Source organism: Panthera uncia, chromosome C2, assembly GCF_023721935.1.
Source record: "Panthera uncia isolate 11264 chromosome C2, Puncia_PCG_1.0, whole genome shotgun sequence".
Taxonomy (NCBI): Eukaryota; Metazoa; Chordata; class Mammalia; order Carnivora; family Felidae; genus Panthera; species Panthera uncia.
The window spans coordinates 48,486,478-48,503,421 of record NC_064810.1 but is presented as its reverse complement, the minus strand read 5'-3'; the positions used below and the strand labels follow the sequence as shown (position 1 = coordinate 48,503,421).

The 16,944-nt window shown below is 39.5% G+C and overlaps 1 protein-coding gene across 1 annotated transcript in view; it reads right to left on the bottom strand.

Moving 5' to 3' along the window:
• Positions 1-16,944, bottom strand: part of NXPE3 (neurexophilin and PC-esterase domain family member 3) — a 67,415-nt gene that overhangs the window by 8,322 nt on the left and 42,149 nt on the right. The window contains exons 6-7 of the mRNA XM_049628109.1: positions 10,782-16,822; positions 9,356-9,425 (exon numbers count right to left, since the gene is read on the bottom strand). Coding sequence (XP_049484066.1) covers positions 16,272-16,822 — 551 coding nt within the window. The 3' untranslated portion in view covers positions 9,356-9,425; positions 10,782-16,271. The remainder of the gene's footprint in view (positions 1-9,355; positions 9,426-10,781; positions 16,823-16,944) is intronic.

Here is a 16,944-nt window from a genome sequence, read left to right as displayed (position 1 = left end):
AAAAATAAATAAAACTTAAAAAAAAAAAAATTTAAATATCTGCTTTTTTTAAAGTTTTATTTGTTTTTGAGAGAGAGAAAGCACCCACACACGAGCAGGAGAGAGGCAAAGAGAGAGGGAGAACCAAGCAGGTTCCACACTGTGAGCACAGAGCCTGACGTGGGTGGGGCTTGATGCCACAAGTTGTGAGATCACAGCCTGAACCGAAATCAAGGATCAGACACTTAACTGACAGAGCCACCCAGTCACCCCTAAATAGTTACATTTTAAATGGTTATATAAGTGCCTATATAATATCCTCCACCTTGCCTCTTAGTCCGCAGAACCTAACACATTTACTATTGGGCACATTATGGAAAGTTTGCCAACTCCTGCTTTAAGCAACAGTGCTTACAGCCACTACAGTGTCATGGTGTGAGACCTGCAGACTCAGCTCTAGCTCTTACCAGTTGTGCGGCCTTGCCCCTTAATCTCTGAGCCTCAGTTTATTGACTGGGTGGCTTAAACAACAAAGATTTATTTTCTCACTGTCTGGAAGCTGGATGTCAAAGATTAAAGTGCCAGCACGGTTGTTTTTTCCTGAAGCCTTTTTCACCAGATGCATGTATAGCCTTTTCTTGATTGGACACTCATTCCTGGCACCTCTTCCTCTTCTACTAGAGACACCAGTCAGATTGGATTAGGGCACAACCTAATGGCCTCATTTTAACTGAATTACTCCTCTAAAAGCCCTGTATCCAAATAGAGTCACATTCTGAGATACTGGGGGTTAGGGCTTTAACATATAAATTTGGGGCAGAGGCGGGGGACACAATTCGGTCCATAACAGATAGGTTTGATGTAGCTGAATTTTAGAGGTTGTAAAAAGCAGTCATAAGACTTCAGTTATGATATAGGAGGCCATAGTATCCAGTTTTGGCCAAGCAGGGAAAAACATGAATATCATGGCTTTCCTAAGCAAACTTCCAGCTGCTCTTAAATGTGATGGTAGTGAGAATGAGGACCTGGGGAGAGAGGGGGTAGATGGGAAGAATTTTTGACAAGAAACTATCTGGACTCTTCTACAGTGCAATGAAGTTGCTGAAAGAGTCAAATCTTTAACTTCTCTAGAAATTTCTAGAAAAATGAAGACAATCTTTTAGTGGGGGTAGAGGGGCAAAGGGTGAATATGGCAACCTTGGTTTTAGATCTGTTGATTATACACTTGGCAACATGGAATTAGAACTCAGAGAAAAGGTCAGAGCTGGAGATAGGAATCTGGAGTCTTTATATAGTCAGAGGTGAATCTGTGGGAGTGGGAGAGCTTGCTCAGAGTTCAAAAAACATAGAAGACAAAAACTCAGTTTTCAAAGTGCTTTGCTGCAACATTGGCTTGGGAGATAGTTTTCCAGGACTTCTCTAGCTAAAGTAGCACCCCTGGCTCTCTCCCTCTGCCTTGCTTTGTTGGTCTTCATAGCACATTATTACCACCTGCCATTATATTTATATAGCTAGCTATTTGATTGTTGTCTGTCTTTTCCAGAAAAACATAAGCTCCCGGAGAGCATAGACTGTCTTTTTGTCCAGTACTCTGGAACAAAGTCCAGAACGTTTTAGATGCCCAATAAATATTTACTGAATTAAGTCATAAATAGGTTAATTTTTATGATCAATAGAATTTAAGTTGATAATACATTGCTGAATATTGCCTTTTTATCTTAAAATAACATGTTGTTCTTTAACAAATACATTTGGATAAATGAACACATAGACACATGTATTTGAGAATCTTGAAATATATAACCTAAAAACTTAGTTTTGCTTCTGTTTGTGTTTTCCCCAAATCAAGAGCACTAATCCTTTCTCTGTAACAGTATTTATGTATGAGAAACTGCAACTTTCTTTAAAAATCCAGGCATTTGCGCAATCTGGTTACTCTTATCAGATAATCTGTTTGCATCTACTTTTTTTTTTTTTTTTAAGTTTTTCTTGGCAGGTGATTTGTGGTGTCCTTGGTTTCTGCCAGGTCTCTTTTCCTTTTACTCACCATATCTGTACTTAAAGATCCTTTTATCATTGTACCTATGTGGGCGCTAACAGAATACCACAACCAGCATTCCTCCTGGAGAAAATTATAAAGAAAAGTGACAAACGTATGTTTGTATGGACTGTTGGCACCCACATAGGTACAATGATACAGGAATCTATACAGCTATATGTGGTAAAGGCACTTAAACCAAGTCCACCCTCCTTCGTTTTTCTAAGGAATCACAATGAGAGAGTAATCTGAATCATTTGTATTTCACACAGGTGAAGATGTTTGTTAAATCTAGCCTCTCTTTTTCAGGTAGGCTGAGTGGTATAAACGGCACTAGAATTACGGGGTAAAGCAATATAAAGCAATAATTCCCCAACAGAGGGGGAATTCCTCCTTAAGACTATCAGAATCACTGAGGAAGTGTTTTCCAGGGCCACACGATCCCAGACTGCACCTTCCTAGTGGGAGTGTACCATATCTCCCAGGTGCTGGAGGAGTAAAGGGTTGAGAATCACTGGTCAGGCATTCTGAGAGTTAAAGTGAACACAACACATGACACTAACAGATGACTGGTTTCTATCTATCCTCTACTCTTTATTAAAGGATTGGGTGGGGGTGTTTTGTTTTGTTTTGTTTTGTTTTGTTTTGTTTTGTTGGTCCCCCAGACCCTGTTTGCTAGAATTTTATGGAACCTTTAAACCGTAAAGGAAAATATAGGCTGATGGGAAGAAGACACTCTGCGGGGCAACAGGACGAGTCTGTAAAACCCAGAATGAAGCTAAGAGAGGAAATTTGAGCATGCTTGTTAGAAATAGAGAAAAAATGAAAAGATGCTAACAAGAGAACTTGTTTACTAAACCTCATGGCCAATTTAGTGCAACTTTGGGAACTGTTTACTATAGTAATAGTTTTCTGACTTACAAATTCTGCAATTATGATTTTAGTTAAATACATTGGGCTCCTTCCTAACAAGTCTGCACAAATGTGAAAGTACTCTGGGGGAAGAGGCTATAGAGACACAAGTTATAACTAGATGGGTTTTGATCCAATATGTAATCTATCCCACCCCGGTCCTCCCGACCATATACATGCAAACAGGTAGAGGTTTACTCAATGGTCATAATAACTATGGGAGTGAGAAAGGAACTAAAATGTCTAGGATGTGTCACATACTTTACACACATTGTATATTATCTTGTGTGATTTTAGCAATATGGTTTCGATACTAATATCCCAATTTATATGTGTTTGTGGGATTGTATTATGGCAGCCCTAGCAAACTAATGCACTATCCCATCATACTTCCATTTGCTACTCAACATGCAGTCCTTAGGCATAATCCTGGAAAACAGCACACCAATTCTTGTCCCTAACTTTTATCCAAGCTAGAATTATTGACTGATTTTCTTCATCCTTTGCTTAAAAGCACAGTTTTGAAGCCAAACAAACTGGGTCCAAATCCCAGCTCCATTCACTTAACAATCATGTAGCTTTAATGAACTTCTCTAAAACTGTTTTCTGATCCATAAAATGGAAATATTAACTTCACTTGGTCAGTATGTAGGTTAAATGAGGTAGTGTACATGATAAGCCTAGCACAACTCCGGGAACGCAGTATACATTCAATGATGATAATTATAATTTATATCCATTTTTCAAAGCTCCATTTAATACTTGATTGTTAAGCATCTGGCCTCTTTGGACCACCAGCCAAACTTGAAGAGAATATGGAAGAGAATCATGGAGTCAAGTGTGGACTTGACTACAGAGTCTTGATGCCACTGAAAACACTGGAGTTCATGTAATAAGCCATGGGGAGCCATTCAGGATTTTTGAACTGGGAAAAGCATGACCAAAGCCATGCTTTAGGAAGGACAAAGCAACAGCTGAAACGTAGGTGATCAGGACAGACAGCCTGCAGTAGTCAAGTTGACGGGTCCTAAAGGATAGAACAAGAGGGGTGCCTATGGGAATAGAAAGTGAGGAATTGTTTAGAGAAATATTTCTGACATATAATCCATAGAGTTGGCAACAGACTGGACACATCAATGATAGGAGAGAGCCAGAAGTAACTCCAACACCTTAAGATTGATAGAGTGGTAGTACCATGAACAGAAATATGGAAGCCAGGTGAAAGAGAGTACAGGAGGCATCAACTTTGATTTTAGCCTTCACATTCCACTCCCTGTGCTGCTCCTACTACTGCATCTCACTCCATATCTGCAGTCTAAGCAGGGCAGTCTCCATGCCCTTCCCTTCTAGTAAAACGTCAAGAAGGCATTTCAAAATTAATTCACACCACGACATAAACAGTAATCTTTCCCAAAGGCTATTTGCATTTTAAAAGAGGCCTCCCAAAATGAACTACCATGACGTTTGGATAATGGACAAACATAAATGAGGTATGAGATGGAGAGAGGAAGTCCTTCAACATTATTATCACCCTACATTTCCCCACCTGTTTGCTACAAACACTTTGTCTGGCTGGAGTCTGGCACCATCCCTAGATTTTGACATTAGTGTTGTGTCTAACAACCCCTTTCTTATCTTAACGCTGGATGGTGTTCAATGCCACAGATGAACAAGACTGCTTTTATTGCCTGTTTAAAAGATATGAAACATCAGCACAAAGCAGGAGGGTTGGCAAGGTCCATGATACATCGTCGTCTGCCACCTTCAGATAGTTCCATCATCTATCATGATACTAGAGATGCCGAGGGTAAATTCAGTAGTCTTGCCCAGTGATCATTTTTTATTTCTTCCAAACCTTGTCTTCCCTAATTAGACCCACCTCCTTTACCCTTGACAAAGGTATGAAATAGAAACTTCTTACAGTGTTCAAAATAGTATTTCACAGATCAGAAAATAATTTAAAATTCACCTTTTTTATCATTCTGGGTCATTCTGGGTTTTTTTTTCCCCCATTCTGTGTTGAACCAAAACTCGTGGAGTGACCATGTGCTTATATTGCAAAGGTGAGAGGGGAAAGTAGAGGAGAAGAAGAGGAGGGTGAAAATCTGAAGGCACACAATTCCCATACTCAAGGTGTTCTCAGTTCAGTCAACCTTCATTTGCATCTGTGGGTCACCTCTGTAGCTCTGATCCTTGAACATCCCACAAGTCTCTCCAGGTTTCTTTTAAATGTGGGAATCCATGGCAAGGGGTGTACATTTTCAAAAGGATCTGACCCATATAGAATCTAAATGCATTGCCTCGACTCCCATACGAGTTATTCCCAGCCAAGCACTTGTTTGTAAGTATATACATTATAGTACGTGGACAGGCAAGGGTGAGTGTGTAGGAGAGGCTGATTTGTTTTAATAGTCATGGTGGTGAATCATTCAGCAGATTATTTACTCTGATCTTCACATCATTTTCTGTCATACATTCATGGTATAAACACCTTTTCACTGCACTCTGCAAAATACTGCACAAAATGAGTGAAAAAGCAATCGTCCTGGTGCTATAGAAAACGGTACAGCAGTCCCTCAAATATTAAACATAGAATTACCATATGATCTAGCAATTCCACATCTAGGTACCACCCAAAAGAATTGAAAGCAGGAACTCACACAGATTCTCGTACACCCATATTCATAGCAGCATTATTCACAACGACCAAAAGGTAGAAGCAAGCCAACTGACCATTGAGGAATGGATGGATAAACGAAATGGGGTATATCCGTACAATGGAATATTATTCAGCCTTATAAAAGAAGGAATTTTTGACACATGCTACAACATGGATGGACTTTGAAGACATCCCAAGTGAAATAAGCTAGTCACAAAAGGACAAATACTGTATGATTCCACCTACATGAAGCACTTAGTCAACTTCATAGAGATAGAAAGTAGAATGGTGGTTGCCAAGGGCTGAAGGCTTGGAGGGGAATAGGAAGTACTGTTCTGTGCATGTGGATTTTCAGTCTAAGAAGATAAAAATTTCTGAAGATGAATCATAGTGATGGTTAGACAACACTGTGAATTAACCTAATGCCATTGTACTATACACTTCAAAATAGTCAAGATGGTAAATTTTATGACATGTATATCTGATGACAATTTCTTAAAATAGTAAAAACATTTAAGGATATAATAGAAGAAAATATTCCTGAAATAGAGAAATATGGGGGGAAATACCAGAAATCACCCCCTTCTGGAAGTAGATACTTTAAAAATCTATGGCAATGATGCAGACACAAAACAAGACACAAAGAGAGAACAGGCCAGAGAAAAACCTTTTTGACCACAATTGACTAAGTATATGTAGAGCATTTACAGATGTGTATCCAACCTTGCTTTCATTATCACACCCGTTCCCTATGGAGCCTTTTTAACCATTTCATCCCTAACTGTCCTCTGATGAAAGTTTAGAACTCCAGATATACTATATATCTGTTTATGTACTATTATGGTCCTTTAGAAGGCCACAAACCACCATCATATCTAAGATATTTCCCTCTGCCAAGAATAAATTTTGCCCTCTTGGGAACACTATCACCCTCTTTGAGAAGGCATGATTTACAGTGTTAGCCACTTGAAAAACATGGGCACCATGACAAACAGCAAATTTGACTGACATAATCACAGGACTGGGGATGCACACATACTAACCAATGCTAAAATGTGTCCAAAAGTCTTACAGCAATATTAAAAGTGTCTGCACACTACTAAACTTCTGAACAAAAAGTGAGAAATTCATTTTTAGTGTCTTCAAACATCTGGAAGTTGCCATTGTATAGATATAACACTTAGATGACTAACAAAATTTCACAAAAGTTTAATTCAGATATTTGGTATCATGTATTAGAATGTAGCATTTCCTATTCGAAGGGGCACATGCACCCTAATGTTTATAGCAGTACTATCAACAAATGCCCATCAACTGATGAACGGATAAAGAAGATGCGATATATATATACAATGGAATATTACTCAGCAATCCAAAAGCATAAAATCTTTCCATTTGCAACAACATGGATAGAACTAGAATGTATTATGCTAAGCAAAATAAGTCAGAGAAAGATAAATATCACGATTTCACTCATATGTGGAATTTAAGAAACACAACAGATGAACATAGGGGAAGGGAAGGAAAAATAAGCTAAAGACAGAGAGGGAGGCAAACCATAAGATACTCTTAAATACAGTGAACAAACTGAGGTTTGCTAGAGGGGTGTTGGGTGCAGGGATGGGCTAAATGGGTGATGGGCATTAAGGAGGGCATTTGTTGGGGTGAGCACTGGGTATTATATATAAGTGATGAATCACTAAATTCTACTCCTAAAAACATTATTACACCATATTTTAACTAACTTGGATTTAAATAAATTTTTTTTAAAAAAAAGAATGTAGCATCACCACTGCTGTTTTACATAACCATGACAGAATTTACTTTTCTACATGGTAAAATGACATATATAAATTTTAAAGAAAATATTCCATAATTTTTCTTATTATAGAATTTAAGGAGCCTTGTAATTTTGCTACTCAAAGTGTGGACCTCAGGCGAACTATTACCACACGGGAACTTATTAAAAATGCCAGATGATAAGCTCCGCCTTAGACCTACTGACACAGAACCTGTAGTTCAACAAGATCTTCAGATAATTCTTACGCATATTAAAGTTTGAAAAGAACTGCTTTACAAGATGTCTATCAAAATTCTTCCTTAATTCATCAGAGCATTTTATTTCTTCTTTTTTTTTTAACGTTTATTTATTTTTGAGATACAGAGAGACAGAGCATGAACAGGGGAGGGGCAGAGAGAGAGGGAGACACAGAATCCAAAACAGGCTCCAGGCTCTGAGCTGTCAGCACAGAGCCCGACGCGAGGCTCGAACTCACGGACCGTGAGATCATGACCTGAGCCGAAGTCGGACGCTCAACCGACTGAGCCACCCAGGTGCCCCGTGAGCATTTGATTTCTTAACTAAGTAGATTAATTACCCCAATCATACTCTATAGGGCCTAAAGGAAATGCAAACTAGAAAAAGATCATACAAAACTGTTAAAAAAACCAACAGATACAAAACATGCAAATTTCTATCTTTGGGGCTACTCTGAAATAAGGTAATTCAGGTAGTTACTTCACTTACTGTGCATTAACAGGGATGGTAGAGAGCAGGTAAATGGGTTTGTTAGGTGCCCGCAGCTCCTCTCCAGAAGCAGTAGCAGTGGGCCCTTCACCAGAGCTTTGACTAGCAGTGTTCTTCCAAGCCTCAGCTTTTTTAGCACAGAAAAGAAACGTCCCTTCGAGGGGCAAGGTAAACAAAGGGCAGGATTCCCTTTACTTTGTAATCGCAAGTGTTGTGTCCGAAAATGGCTTCCCTCATCCACTAACCCAGCCAATCTCATCAGACAGATTCTACCAGACAGATTTACTCTTGCAGGTACAAAAGATTTTTTTAGGGTCTTCTTAAAATAGGAAGGCTTATGTGGTTATCAATGGCAACGTTATCAGTTAAATCTGAACAGGAAGCAGCGGGTAGGTAGCCAGGTGTGAGCTAGAGAAAGGGAAGGACCCTGGGGAAATCAGAGCCCTGGAAAGAGGTTGACCTCTCCCCATTGTACTCTGCTGATATCCCAATGGCCTGGTGGTAAGGGTGCAAGCTATAGAGACAACCCCCTCAGATTCAAATCCAAGCTCTCCCACTTACTACCTCGGGCATCTTGAACCAATTGCTCAATCCCTCTGAGCCTCAATTTCCTCATCTATAAAGTAAAGCTAATTATGTCTACCTCAGATGCCATTATGAAGGCTAAATGAGATCTTGGTGGTCAACTTCCAACACAAATGTTTCATAAATGTTAATTCCCTATTACTAACTCCCCCAAAGGAGCAGTAAAATATTTTCATCTGCTAAATTTGGAAGGAAAGTGTTTTACCTCACAGTCACAAATTAAAGGAACAGGAAGTGCTTTAATCAGAAACCACATATGCTAGCTTTAATGAGTGGCTTCACCAAAACCATAGGAGGCATAATGCTCTCTGAGCCTGTTAAAGATTACATAACTCCGAAACTGCCAGTCAGCAGAGAGCTGAATTCCCCTATTAGACGTATGCGTCGTGTCCTCCTCTCATAGAAAATAGTGGAAATTCAAATAGGTGAAAAGCGTACTAAACTACCAAAAAGCCTTAGTTCACAAGAAATCACAGTAAAATGCCTATAAGTAAAATTCGCAGTAACTTTGAGGCAAATTCAAAAAATGACTGATTTAAGATATCTAAGAATCTTATAAATTTTAGAAAACATCCCACTGCCCTTTTCAACTACATCAGCCAAGGCCAAGGTAATATCTACACCCCACTAGGTTAGGAATATCTGCCTTTCTCACCCTTAGGCGTTCATCATCAGGCCAAGAAAGCCAAAAGGTCAAAGTTCAGCCTCCTGATCTTCCTGTTAACCTGTGGGGGAGAAATCAAGAGGCCACCAGATCAGTCAGCTATAAGCCAAAGGGAATGGTTTTCTCAGGAACAATTCATTGTGGGTCTCAGAATAATAGAAAATCTTCCCCCTCAGTAGTGCTCTCCATTGGCTCTTTAACTTCTGAGAGGGTTTCTTTTGCTTTCTGAGAGCAGGACTTCTTTCAGGCCAAAACAGAATAAGAAAAGTTTGCCTCCATTTCCTCAGTAAGGAATAGTCTGCATCTGAGCAACTAAATTACGCTGACCATGGTCACCATCTCCATGCTAGATAATATGCTGTGAAACATTCGACATTGTACGTGCCATGCATTGATTTCTTGTGCGACTCACCCCAGACTGACTCTTCTGTGGTCCCAAGGTTCTTCCCCCGCACCCTGCCCAACTGTGACTAAGCAAAATGGAGAGTGGATGGTGGATCATACATTGTATCCTGAAGCCAAATAAAGATTCAGGATTATCTGCATATTTAGATGATCTGTGAGCTCCATCCGCTCCTCTGTCAGAGATTGCTGAGGGTAGTGAATAAGCCTTGCAAATGTTTCTCTCCTTTTATTGTCTAAACAACCTACTATGTGAGAGAGGCAAAATATATTTCACCTGCCCAGATAATGTATTTCTTTCGAAGGCAGATTTAAAGTAGGGGAATATATATTATCAAGTGCTTAAATGTACATAATAAATGTCATGCACTTTGGGACACACCCACCTGATGGCTAGTTTACTAATCCACTAATCCCGGTGGAGAGAATCTCTAATCCACCCTACCTAGAAATGTGTTTTATTCACACAAAATTCCTTCAAATTCTTTATACAGATTGTTATAAATCTGGGGGTCCAGCCAGGTCAACAAAGTTCAGGCTTTCCTTCATTCATAAAATGGTCTTGTAATACTTTTCTTTAATTTTACAGGGTTAACATAAGAGTTAATGAGGGCATTAAATGAGAAAACACACTTCTAAATTCACACTCAAACCTCCTGGGAGATTTCTGCCTTGGGGTATCATAGTCCAACATCACAGACTAAAGATAAATTGTTACATCAGATTTATGACGCTTCCATCAGGCATCCTATTTATCTCCTCCACCAGCATCTTAGTCCTTCCTGAGCTTTCAAGGCAAACAGATGTGATTCATGGCCATTACCAAGCTATAGAAACATCCTTGATTTCCTTTCCCCCAAAACCTGCCCCCCAATATTTTGCCCCAAAACAAGTATGATCACCCAAGTATCAGAGACTGATTTCAAAGGAAAGAATCTGAATATGGGAAAAGAAAAGTAAAAGCTTAGCATTTAAGATAGTTTTTCATACCAAATATCAAATAATAAAAATATACCTTTGTGTTTGAAGAGCCAAGTCATAGAAATACGTAAAGGCAAATCAATTGTTTCCAGCTGTAATCAGCGATAATAACCCAAGTACGTGAGAGCATGAGAAAGATGATCAGTTTCCTTTTGAGGTTACATGATAAGCAGCAGCAGTTAAGCAGCCTTTTTCTCTAAAACTCAGCGTCTGACCTCATGGCAAGAAGAGGCCAGCCCCTCTCCCTGTCCCCCTTTATAGCGTCCGCTTTCTGTTCATCACTCTAAATGGGGGCGGGGGAAGCTAAGGACCTATTTTCTAAAATACAGAATACAGACTGTCGTTCGAAAGGTTGCGTGGGCACAGAGGAGGGGCTGAGGAGGCGGGGAGGGGGCAACGAGGACTAGGTTTGTGGATTTTTTTCTGCATACTGGAAATTCCCAAGCCAAAAAGGTACCGACCCGAGTCCCGGACATTCCCCGAGAGGGCCGGCTCCAAGAGCTGGACTGGAATCCCGCGGAGGAATCAGAAGCAAATCTAAAAACAAAACATTTTTCTTAGGGATACCTTTTTAAATTCTCAATAAATCCACACCGGGCATTAGCGTTGCCCCCCTCATTTGATTCACCTCTTCTTATTTAGCTTTCTCTTTGTGGCTTCTAGATGCGGGGGAGAGGTTGGGAGCAGGTAGATACTTTCTACGACACAGCTTTTCAAAATATGGCAATCAAAAAGTAGTAGAGCGATCGCGTGCCTTCAAAGACAAAGGACAACCTGGGACAATGTGAGACATCTATAAATCAGTGGGTCTGTAACTAGAAGATCGCGTTAGTTTCACCGGCGCAGGGCAGGGGGGTTAGAGTGGGTTGAAGAGAGAATGAACTATTGCACAACACTTAAAGGATTTTGCCTATGACATTTGGTTTCACTGTGACTCCTTTTCCTTCTGGGACACTTAACAACTACTCCCTGCACTGCTTCCCGCCCCTTCCCCCCAGCCGTGTTACAGTTCCAATCCAGCTTTATAATTAGACAGGAAATGTCTGATTCTCCGATAGGAATCGGCATCTGGAGCTGAACACCAGAAGGTCCTTAAAACTTTAACAGAAGGCCCTTCTTCAAAGAAGTCTGACTTCTTCTCATTTGATGGAGAATATTATAAAGGAAAATATTATACTTAAATTCACACTTTTTAAAACAGTTAAAATGTAATTGCATTTTCAAGACACAGATTAGAAAGTTCACTTTCTGCCCTTCTACCTTTTGTATCCCATAAACTTCCGCCTGCAGCAACTCTTTTATCTTCCACCGCCACCACCACCCCAGCCTCCCACAATTCCTAGGTGCTCCTCGTACTCAGGGACTGTGGTCTCACTTTCAAAGAGAAAAAGAACACCTTCAAAATCGTGTTTAGTGTACATTGAACAGTCAGGCATTCTAAGGGCACTGAGAACTGCACTCTAGACCTAAACTGAAGAGAATAATGTTTAACACAAGGGAATGAATACATTTAAAGTGGAATTTCTAGTTGGAGGCCAGTGTGAGGCTCTCTGCGGACAGCTCAGAGCCTGGAGCCTGCTTCTGATTCTGTGTCTCCCTCTCTGTCTCTGCTCATCCCCTGCTTGCACTGTCTCTCTCTCAAAAATAAAAACATTAAGAAAAATTTTTTTAAAAAGCGGAATTTCTAGCATGAGCAACTAGCTACTGTTAATAAACTGAATTAACCCAAAGGAAATGCTGAGCACTCTTTTTGGGGGGTCGGGTGTTAATTTCCCTGTGCCTCTCTCAGTAATAACTTTTTCCTTTAACAGGGCCCAGAAACAGACTCACCTCTGGCATGTAACATGGATATGTCAAGGTTTACCATATATTCTTAAGCACCCCAATGTATCAATCTGAAACTTAATACCTGAAACCCCGAAGTGTTAGTCAACTGGTATTTAATAAAATAGTGATTGCTCAGAATGGTAAAATTGATCATACCAGAACACCAAAGATCTGTTTTGTATTGCTAATGAAAGGTTACCCTTAATAAGGTAACTTCTAAAAAATATAATTTGCATAGAAGGGCCTTATTATGGATTCTTCCTTTCACAAATAGCATCAAATCAATCGAGTTCTAGAAAATGAGGAGATCCACTAAGCGAAATTAATGCTGTCATTCCAAAATAAAAATCCATATGAATTTTAACCTATATGACATTTAATCCAAAGAAATTACATATAAACCCATTTTAATATTTTATTTAAAAAAAAATTTTAATGTTTATTTTTGAGAGAGAGAGAGACAGAGACAGAGTGTGAGCGGAGTAAGGGCAAAGAGAGAGGGAGACACAGAATCCAAAGAAGGCTCCAGGCTCTGAGCTGTCAGCACAGAGCCCGACACAGGGCTCAAACCCACAAACCATGAAATCATGACCTGAGCCAAAGTCCGATGCTCAACCGACTGAGCCACCCAGGCACCCCTTAATATTTTATTTTAAACCTAAATGCCCAACCATAATGGCCGACTTATGTAAATAACGATATTAGCTAAACTGTTGGGCAGACTTTTATAATTCAGTTATGAAGACTATTTAACACAGAAAAATATTTGTATGCTAAATAAAAAAACACAGATACAAATTACATATTATCTGTGTTTATAGCTATGTGGTTTTAAAAAAACCAGGAAGAAAATATACCAAAATGCTAATGCGTACCACATTCAGATGATAGAATTATAGATTCTTTGCATAGATTTTCTTTGTCTAGATTTTAGTTTCTAAAAACAATGATGTCCTTTATATTTATAATGGAAAATATATAAAACTATATTATTTTGCTGGCATGCTAATATTTACAACTGTGTGGTACTAGCCTAAAATACACTTTTCAGAAGAAATTAAAATACTGTATCTAATTGTTCTGAGAAAGATTTAGGTAATATTCCAAACTCCACACTTAGGCATTTTTTTTAAACTTCCACACCAGAGGATAGAAAGACAAATTAGAAAAGGCACAAAGTGAATTAGAATACATCAAGAAACTATGTCATCAAATCTTCAGGACCTTTTATAACTAAATCAAAAAGTAATAGAAGCTGGACGAGGTCACAAGAAACCATTTGCACAAACAAGAAATGTCACTCCAAAGCCCTGGAGAGGCAGTGAAAATTGAAATTCTCCTGGGAAGATGATGCCTCAGCCTCCTCCAGCAATCTTTTAGAAAATGCTCAAAAGTCCTTATATGAAAAAGAACATCTCTCTTTACAAAAGTCCAACAAGTTGTAGTTGCAAAGGGCTATGCACTCTCACATACCTTGTTCAAATCCAAACTCAAGTTCATCTATAAAATGTACCTAATATCACTTACACTACTAGATGGTGATCAGGATTAAATGTTAGGGATTAAGCCCAGGAAATAATAGACAAGCAATATTATTTCCTTAGTTCTATCTTCCTTCTTCCCTTAGTTGGTATTTCTCAAAGTGTAGAATACTGCCATTGCATCAAAATCACTGGATGCTTGTAGGAAAGTCTGATTCCACAGTTCCCAGACGCATCCTGTATTTTTATCAAATAGTCCAGGCGATTCTCAGACACTAAAGCTTAAAGACCATTAAAATTAAGCAATCTTAATATGTTTAACTACTTGTTGGTGAGCCTTAGCCTCAAAATAAGTTAAAAATATTTTTCCCCATATACATATTTTACAAATTTGAAGATGGCCCTCAAGTCTAAGAAAGGACGTTTTTTTTTTGTTTTTGTCTGTCTGTTTGTTTTTGAGAGAGAGTGCAAGTGATCAAGGAGCCGAGAGAGAGAATCCCATGAGGGGTATGGAGAGAGAGAGAAGCAGGGCTCCCCTGAAGCAGGCCTCAAGCTCACCTGATGTGGGGCACGAACTCATGAACCAAGTGATCATGACCCTAGCCAAAGTCAGATGCTTAATGACTGAGCCACCCAGGCGCCCCTACACTCTTTAAGTTAAAACTCCAAATTCCTTGGGGCTCCTGGGTGGCTCAGTTAGTTAAGCATCTGACTTCGGCTCAGGTCATGATCTCACAGTTGAGTTCAAGCCCTGCGTCGGGCTCTGTGCTGACAGCTCAGAGCCTGGAACCTGCTTGGATTCTGTGTCTCTCTTGCTCTCTGACCCTCCCCCACTCACATTCTGTGTGTGTCTCTCTCTCAAAAATAAAAAAAACATTAAAAAAATTTTTAAACCCCAAATTCCTTGACCCATTCCCCACTCACACTCTGTGTCTCTCTCTCTCAAAAATAAATAAACATTAAAAAAAACTTCTTAACTCCAAATTCCTCGACCCATTTTCCTAAGAGAATGCTTTTAGCATCAGTCTTCATCTCTAAAGCCTCTCCAGTCTCTTCATATGTCCATTTAGGGATAACTAAAACTAGATTGTAATCCATTCTGGCTCAAAAAGAAAAGAGTGCTTCCTAAATGGCCCCATGCTAGCCTAAACCCATTTAAAATCAATAAGGCAAAGACAGTCAAGTAAAATTGATAGTATCTTAAGATAGCAGTTTTTTACTTCCAAGCATGACAGAATGTGTGTACCTTATGTCCCCATCAAGAAATACTTGTTACAGATCTCAATATCTAACTTCTAATTAGATTTTCATTTCTAATGTTGGTATGTGATCCAAACTAACAACCAAAAAAGAAACACTTGAAATTGATGGAAGTAACTTGTACAAGTTTATAATAAACAACGGCGTTCTTTACATAAAAGTCAATTCTTAAAACCCTCAAACTTCAAAACACAAAAATAAATTTCCATTTATACATTTCCCCCTTCCAGTTCCAAAAGTGATTATTTTAAAGTATTCGTCATGTAAAATTTAGCTGAATCAAGTAAGTAACAACCGCCCAATGCAAGTATCAGTGTAACACACAGATTTTATATTAACCGCTTTCGTATTCCCCTTTTGCTTCTTTTCTAGATAAAAGCAGAACACTGTAAATGTTCTCACTAAAAAATTCTAACCAAAGATACTGGCCTTTTCAAGTAATTCAAAAAAGGTGAATCAAGAGAAACTCCTGAGACACAGCAGGCTCCAGTGTGTCACAGGAGCCCCTAACCATAAGCCTCATCAGTTCATCACACTGAAGATGGACCCACCGGTGCTATTCATGCAGATAAGCACAATCGCCCTTACCAGATAAGCTACAAACACTCCACTACCAACCATTTAGGTCAGAACATTTTTCAGTTTTTAGCATAGTAATCTCCCCTCTCCGGAGAGGCTAACTTAAACACACTCATTAGCATCTTTGGTTACAAGGGCAATACAGTGCGTAGATGTTGTTAATAATGGTTCTCCCATGGCTATGTAAAGATTGGAATAAATCCTGTAGGTAGATATAAATGCAACCTGCATTTTCTAAGCTCCTTACAAATCATTATATAAAGTCCAGCTCTTTCTGAAATTTTGTACATATCAGTAGCAGCAATATCTCCATGGGGCCTCCCATAAACTGTCTCTAATGCAGAAAATGTGATTCCTCCAGTTCCTTCCAGGGCAAGCTAGGTCTCCAAGGGGCACACAAAGGACAAGAACATGTCCAGTTGGTTCTTCACAATAACTTCATCCGGATGTAGCTTGTGGGGTAAATAATGAGCCAGGGTCATCTCCCAGGCATCAACAAGATACACTCCAACCCCTGAGAACATCTTCCGAAGGATGGTGTCCAGCTGGAAGTTGTACCAGTCACTGTTGAAAAGGCTCACTTCAGGCCCCAGCTCTTGGGCATTGGCTGTCCGGATGACTATCACAGTCTTAGGGCTTCGATCCAGGAGCTGGACCACTGCTCGACGGATATTCCTGAGCCGCCGGATATACACTTCCAAAGGGAAGGTGCTGAAATGAGACCATATAGCTATGGCAACCACTGTGTTCTTCCCTCCCACGATGCCATTCAGCTCATTTGCCACATAACGAAGCTCATTGCTAAAGACAGTTGTAAAACGGATGGGTGGACCATGGCAGCGATATTTGAGCAGGATGTTGTGCTTCTGGTCCACCGCAAGGAAGGGACCCACATTCTTGGGACTACCCAAGTTAAACTCCACTAAATCTGAAACAAGGAAAATTCAAATTCATAAAAATGTTCAAAACAAGCACATATATTATGATCATGTTTTACTTAGTGGCTTAAGAGAACTTTTTTTTTTTAAATAAAAGTACCACAAAAGTACA